This window comes from Patiria miniata, unplaced genomic scaffold (genome assembly GCF_015706575.1).
Source record: "Patiria miniata isolate m_02_andy unplaced genomic scaffold, ASM1570657v1 HiC_scaffold_1, whole genome shotgun sequence".
Classification (NCBI taxonomy): domain Eukaryota; kingdom Metazoa; phylum Echinodermata; class Asteroidea; order Valvatida; family Asterinidae; genus Patiria; species Patiria miniata.
This window is the reverse complement of record NW_024037047.1, coordinates 22,876,716-22,884,029: the sequence shown is the minus strand read 5'-3', so window position 1 is coordinate 22,884,029 and position 7,314 is coordinate 22,876,716. Positions and strand designations below refer to the sequence as shown.

The 7,314-nt window shown below is 38.9% G+C and overlaps 1 protein-coding gene across 1 annotated transcript; it reads left to right on the top strand.

Moving 5' to 3' along the window:
• The first annotated feature begins 360 nt into the window (after positions 1-360).
• Positions 361-6,842, top strand: LOC119725819 (homeobox protein 2-like). Its single transcript, XM_038197406.1, has 4 exons — positions 361-432; positions 4,202-4,863; positions 5,606-5,704; positions 6,768-6,842. Exons 1-3 carry the CDS (start codon positions 429-431, stop codon positions 5,609-5,611), a joined length of 672 nt encoding a protein of 223 aa, XP_038053334.1. The 5' UTR covers positions 361-428; the 3' UTR covers positions 5,612-5,704; positions 6,768-6,842.
• Positions 6,843-7,314: the final 472 nt, after the last annotated feature.

The window sequence follows — 7,314 nt, the reverse complement described above, 5'->3', positions numbered from 1 at the left end:
TTTTTCTCCCAAACGACATCCGCATAGGCCTATGGGTGTAGATTTAAAAAAAAAAAAAAACCATAAGAAAATATAAAATTGGGTGAAAAAAATGATTTTGGAATGTTATGAAATTTGGAATTTAGTTCCTTAAAAAAAAAAAAAAATCCTCCGAAGCCTCAGTTTAGAAAAAAACACTTCAGGTGTATTACCAAGATTCGAACCCGCAACCTCGCGGTGCAAAATCACGATGTCGTACCGATTGAGCTACCGCACTCCACAGATAAATATGAGGAAAATAAGAATCATTATACCTGCGTACCGTACGGAGCGGCGTGCGTACACGTACTGTGCGCGCGCATATCTGACCTGTCTGGTGTCGGCCGCATGGGGAGCTTTGTGATGACGGCGACGGAGCGGAGATCGGACTATGTACATTTAGTGCAAGCATGGGTACGTATGTATGCATACTGAACGAAGAAAACTCGTTAAAATTCGTTGGTTTGATGGATGAGTTTTACATTGAACGTCATTTAATTTCATTTTAAAATAGTTCAACTTACCAATATGATTAGTTTGTAAGAGTTGGCTGGCACATTTAGGCCTACTTTAGAACTTAAATCACAAGGGAACGTGTTTTGGCACGTGCATGACGTGTACTCCTAGAACTATGAGGCTCCACGTAGTGGAGCCTCATAGGTTCAGAACCCCGCAAAACTGTTGTCAGCACAAAACACTAATTAAGTACAAAAACGTCCATCCCAACCAAGCCGTTTCCCACAGAACCGCTGCTTAGTTTGCCCCTAAACTCCGTACAATACCTCATGACATACTCACGCTATGTGCACCCAACAAACATCGGTGGATTCTGTCGGTTTTTTGCAAAAATGATGGAAAATATGCCCTTTCCGCACTGAGCCAACCTGACACTTGAAATTTGCACGCGCGCAGAATGATCGCAGTCATTTTCGGTCCGATCGCTCGGAGCGCGCCGCGGATCCGGTTCGTAAGTGTGACGTCATCTCAACTTACTGTACATGGTGTAGCATGGCACCAATGGAACCGGAAGTTAACGCAACTTGAGTGTTTATCCAATGGGCGCTCGTAATCAGTGGTGCGTGCGCGTGTATGACGAAGTCACTTACGAACCGGATGGTGTAGGCGTGGAACGATAGTATGCGCATGCGTACAAGTGCGAGTACGTACCCCCCGCGGCGCGCTCCGAGCTATCGACCCGAAAATGACTGCGATCATTCTGCGCGCGTGCAAATTTCAAGTGTCAGGTTGGCTCAGTGCGGAAAAGGCATATTTTTCATCATTTTGCCGAAAAACCGACAGAATCCACCGATGTTGGTTGGGTGCACATAACGTGAGTATGTCATGAGGTATTGTACAGAGTTAAGGGGCAAACTGTGCAGCGGTTCTGTGGGAAACGGCTTGGTTTGGAGGGACGTTTTTGTACTTAATTAGTGTTTTGTGCTGACAACAATTTTTGTAGGGTTCTGAACCTATGAGGCTCCACTACGTGGAGCCTCATAGTTCTAGGAGTACATGACGTGTGGGCCGAGTACATAATCATGATAATGCATGTTGGCCTAGGCCCTATCAATCATGCCTAGTATTGCATGTATTGTAATTTGTTTGATGTCACTCATTACATGTATGGGCGATCGGGTGTATCTAGCCATGGGACCTTGTTCCAACTCCAAGGGAACAAAATCACCTTTGAAATTATTGAACCGATTGCAAAAATGTTACAACCTGACGCCACTTCTGCAATTGTGTACAAAGTCTTACTTAAATACTTTTTGAGAGTTAAGAAAATTTTAGAAGGCCTAGGCCTATTTTTTCCTACAAATTCATGTCTATCAATATCATTTTTGCAACGAATGACCTTCATTGATATGTTATACGAAGAAAAAAGTGGTGTCAGATTGCAACATTTATTCCGACCAATCAAAGTCGTCGGCAACTTTAGGAATAAACTGGTACTACTACTATGTCAATGTGTCATGATAGATAAGATAGAGCAGGGTTAGTCCGAGTAACTTGGACCCAACTTATCGCCTTTTTTAACATTTGGACATGGTCTGGCGATATCGCCAGACCATGTCCAAATGTTAAAAAAGGCGATAAGTTGGGTCCAAGTTACTCGGACTAGAGCAGGGTGACGTTTTGTATTTTTGAGGGAATTTTGGGGGTAGAATGACGATGATAGCGCAGCGACAACCCGCAATCAAAAAATAAAGATGGCGATCACCATGTGATATACTGTGAGCATGCAAGGCGTGCTGAATTGGAAGGAACTAACTGGCAGCAAACTGCGCAGGAAAATTGTGATTTCTACCCCAAGGACTGTTCAAAATTACAAAAAGGGTGTCATTAGAATTGAGAGAAGGCTGCTCTTGATTGGAAAGGTCATTTTTTGAGCAATAAAAATAAATTATATTGTCATGTACATGTATTGTTCAGCATGTTCAATCATAAGGCCTGTGCTGGGCACCATCAACCTAGTCGAAAAGACTAATTAAAATTGAATTGTAATCTTTTAATTATATAGATACTTAAAGATTGATCAGTTGATTTGATTGTGTAGCCTAGCCATTTGTTCTGTTTGATGAATTGATTTAGGTTGAATTAGACCTGTCCTTATCAAGATTTGATTTGTTTCCAACTAAACGGGCCAAATTGTAATGTGTGTAACCAAAATTCTCCTTTGGTTATCTTTTATACCTAAGTTACTTTTTTGTTGGCTTTATTGTGGTTAGAGTCAATATGTGTCGCGTCGTGCAACTCCGTGCAGTTAAAATCTTATCAAAATTATGGGGGTAGTTTCTGGTTACCCTGCCCTATTTTAACAGACTGTACCCTTATTGGGTTTTTTTTTTTGGGGGGGGGAGGAAAACAAAGCAAAAGCCATTACATTGTAAGTACTACCTTTTACCCTTGACTACATGCAAGGATCCATTATGATAAACAAATTTTAAAAATTGCCCAAATAGAAAATTTGCCTAACTACATGTACTTAGCCTATTTTCAATAATCATGTTATCAGAAACAGAATATGTTTTAGAGGGGGGGGGGGGGCAGGTAATGGTATAGCAGTTCTATTTTAATCAGATCCCATACTCGCATGAGAATGAAAAGACATTTTGTGCTTTCGGAATTAATAGTGAAATATTTCGCAGGAAAAGTTGCCTAATGTGTTTGGAATGTTCTGAATAGTTTTGTATCACTATCAGGTAGTGTAATTTAGAAAGAATTTGGGTAGTTCATGGCACTTTTCTCTTCATGTTCATGTATAATCTCAATAAAGGTTAGTCATTGCAGAAATGTTTAAAAGACATGAATCTGTGACTGAGAAGCATTTCCAATTCCAATTTTGTTATGAAGTACTTTCTTAAAAATATAACTGAGTCTTGATAGAGTAAGTACACAACTGCTGATGTGTGTGAATAGCATATGTACATTCTTTCTGTTATTTTGGAAGAAGATGGCAGGGTTTGGATTTATTAACGGGGTTTTTGAGAAAAAAAAGTCTCCAGAAGTACATGTACATGATTATGCATGTGTCGTCGTCTTGTATTGCAGAAGGAACTGAAATCATTGTGTAATTCTCTGTACTGATGATGTCACACTTCGTTTACATGTGTGCTTCTTATGGGAGCATGGTGGGGACAGTGGTTGCATAGCTGCATCAGGAAAAGCGCACGTCAACAAAGTGTAACATGATCAGTACGGAGGCTTATTGTATAGCTGAAGTTAAAGGAACTGATTTGATAATGAAATAAAGAGTTGTAGTTTGAGTTTGTTTTACAAAATGATTCTTATTTTTTACTGTGGGGGCTGGGGGTGGGAAGCATTGCATACTCTCCCTCAAGATGTTGTTGTCTGATGGTAAATCTTGTAATTGGCCATTTATATTTGATTATGTTGTTTCAATGAGATGTATGAAGTATTGTAAATGAGAGAAGTAAACATTTTGGCCAAGGGATGTTTAAAAAATTGATATTTAGTGAGAAATGTATGTTTGATCGATAAAATACCTGGCAAATTAGAAGAAAAGTTTTGAAGAATCTGCACAATTAAAAAAAACCCTGTTAGAATGTCAAAGAAAAGCTGTCTGCAGCTGTTTTGGGGTTCGATGGGATGTTGCAAAAAAATAGTGTTGTTTTTCTGTATTTGTGACTTTCCCCCCCCCCCTTTTTTTATGTGTTCACAGATGGCATCTTCAGAAGTCTCTTCCCCATGGATCGAAAGGAACTAAATCCTGGTGAAAACCAGGTTCCTGGCAGGAGCCTTGTACTTGTGAACCATAACAATAACCATAACGATAACAATAACCATAACTATGAGCCTGAGAACCATGAGCATGAGAACCATGAACATGAGAACCATGGACATGAGAAACATGAACTTGAGAACCATGAACTTGAGAACCATGAACTTGAGAACCATGGACTTAAGAACCTTGAACTTGAGAACCATGAACTTGAGAACTATAAACTTGAGAACCATGAACCTGAGAAGCATGAACCTCAGAACCATGACTTTGAGAACTATGAACTTGAGAACTATGAACTTGAGAACCATGAACTTGAGAACAAATGCTTGGATGAGTCAGGTTCTGGGATGAAGCAGGTTTTGAGAACAAACCAAGAACAAAACTTGAGAACAAACAATGAACAAAACTTGAGAGCAAATCAACTTGAGGAAAATAGATGCGACAAAACATTGAGCATAAAAGCAAAGCAGAGAAAATGCTGTGATGAAACTGAGGTGATGAAATGTTATTATTTACAGATTGTGAAACCTAAGAAGATACTCTTGAAGAAGGCACAGGAAGAACATGACAGAAAGATGCGACAGGATAGACGGGAAAGAGTGAGTATTCTGAGAGAGGGCAGGAAGAAGCGATTAGCAAGAGTCAGTAATGTGAAAGGTTTGCTATGGCTTAAGCAGTACAGTTGGACAAAGCACTGTGGTAGTGGTCGTCTCTTGGATTATGTAGAAGAGATTTGGGAAGGAAATGGTAGAAAGAGGCCATCAAGACAGCACAAGAGAAAAGTGAGGAAACAAGTGTTCAAGCAGACTCATAACATCAGGAAAGGAGGGAAGGTAGTAGAGTGTCGCAAGAGCAAAGAGGATAGAAGGTTGCATGGGAAATGGCAAAACAATATCTGGTGTCGTACACAAAGAAGTTTGAGTACAGTTTTGAAGAACATCAACGGCTTGCAGGACAAGAGAAATAAAAATGCAGAGATCATGGTGCCTGTACACAAGAAGGTGGGATGTAAAAGACAAGTGTTGGAAAATCATTCGAAGAGACAAAGCAATGAAAATGAAACGAGAAACAGACAGTCTGAAAGAGGGAGAGCAAACATGGTAGAAATGAAATGTGATGCCACTGATAATTGGGAGTGTTGGATGTGTGATAAAGAGATCAACAGATTTCAACCTAAAGCACAGTGTAGCTGTGGATTGTGGTATCATGTTGATTGCATGGGATTTACAAATAGTACTGCAAATGATGTCTTGGCAAACAAATCAGTTATATGGGTATGCTACAAATGCCATGGAAGTAACTACTGTAAATCTTTACATGATTATCTTGACATTCCTGTAGATTTAACCATGTATGAGCAAACATTGATGGATGGCTTGGGAGAAGACATGATGAAACAGTCTGTTGAGGAGAATTCTGACAAACAAGAGAGTACTGAAGGTAACACAGTCGGGATTCATGATTGTACACGTGTTGACAAAGTTGCAAAAGAAATGATGGAATGTAGACGAACAACCAAGAGAAAATACTTCAGTCTAAATACAAGGAAGCAAAAGGAAAGTGGACTTGAAAATCATGAAGAATATAGCACTATAAATCTCTCATTGATTAAGCAATCTGGAGGTTATTCATTAAGAGAAAGAAAGAAAAAATCAGATGTAGCAGCTAAGGTAAATGAAAGACAGTCAAAAATCAGGAGAACAGTGAGTGAAACTAAGAGTACAAAGCAAAGAGACAGTCCAGTTGTTAAAGAGGTTTCATATGAACTAAGAAAGAGAAAACGAACTGTAAGTGTTGATGTTCAGTGTAATGATAACAGGTTCTCAGAAATGACAGATAAAAGTGGACATTCATTACGTAGTAAGAAGAGGTCATTGGCACCAGTGGTTAACAAGAATAAACCAGCAGTTGACAATAATTCAATAATTGATGATGATAAACAAATAAGTGGCAAAAGTACGGCTTGCTCAAAGAAAATTTTCGAACAATGCTCCCAAAATGAAATGCAATCAAAAGTATGCAGTGGAACAAAGACTCCAGTCCATGTCATTATTCAGGGAAACTTTCATCAAGGTAATCGGAAATTTGGTGTTAATATGGGAAAGCAGTGTGTTGCAAATAGCTTGTGCTCAATGATGTATAGTCATGTGAAGGAATTGAAACACTGGACGTGTCATGATATGGATTTAGTGCTGAATACTGGCAATGAGTTGTATGGTCATTTATCACATAGTTCAATGATGCACAATGATTACTTGTTGATCAATGAATTGCCCAATGAATTGGATGTTTTTAATCAACATTTCACAATGAATTATCACGAGTCTGTGTGTGGTACTTTTGGAGATGAATGCAGTTTATCTGAATTTAATATGATGCCGATGAACCGTGCACTTGAGCAGACACTGCAGAGATACAATGGCTGTTTCATATGTTTTAAAGGAAATACATTTGCCGTTGTTGCTCAAAATGGAATGTACTATATTTTTGATTCCCACTCCAGAGATCATAATGGTTTGCAAGCAAGTGAAGGAAGCAGTTTGATGAAAAGTGCAGCAACATGGGAAGATGTTTACAGGTATTGTACAGATTTGGGTCATTCTATGAATGTAACTAATGATGAACAATTTGAAATCACTGGTGCGAGTGTGTTGAAACATCAAGGTGCTGGTATGTGTTCACATGAAGAGACTGATTGTGATAAAGACAGGTTGACATGTGGCATTGATAATGAGACTAGTCATGAGTCGAACAAAGGTAATGAGACGGCAGAGATGTCAAAACAAGTAGGGGAAAAGGAAAAGTATGTAAATAATTCAGAAAGACTTCTCAGAGGGAGCTACAACACTAATGGTACAAATGATGACAGTGACATTGAAATGAATGTCATATCTGAACCAAGTGAGTTTCATTTTGTGCCATTATCATATGATGACAAGAAATTACTGTGTTATAAATTTGGAATCACAATTGTTAATTTACAGTCAGATGAAGTAGCTGAAGTAAGTGATAAGATCGGAAGACCAGATTGTATCAGAAATATTAAAGGA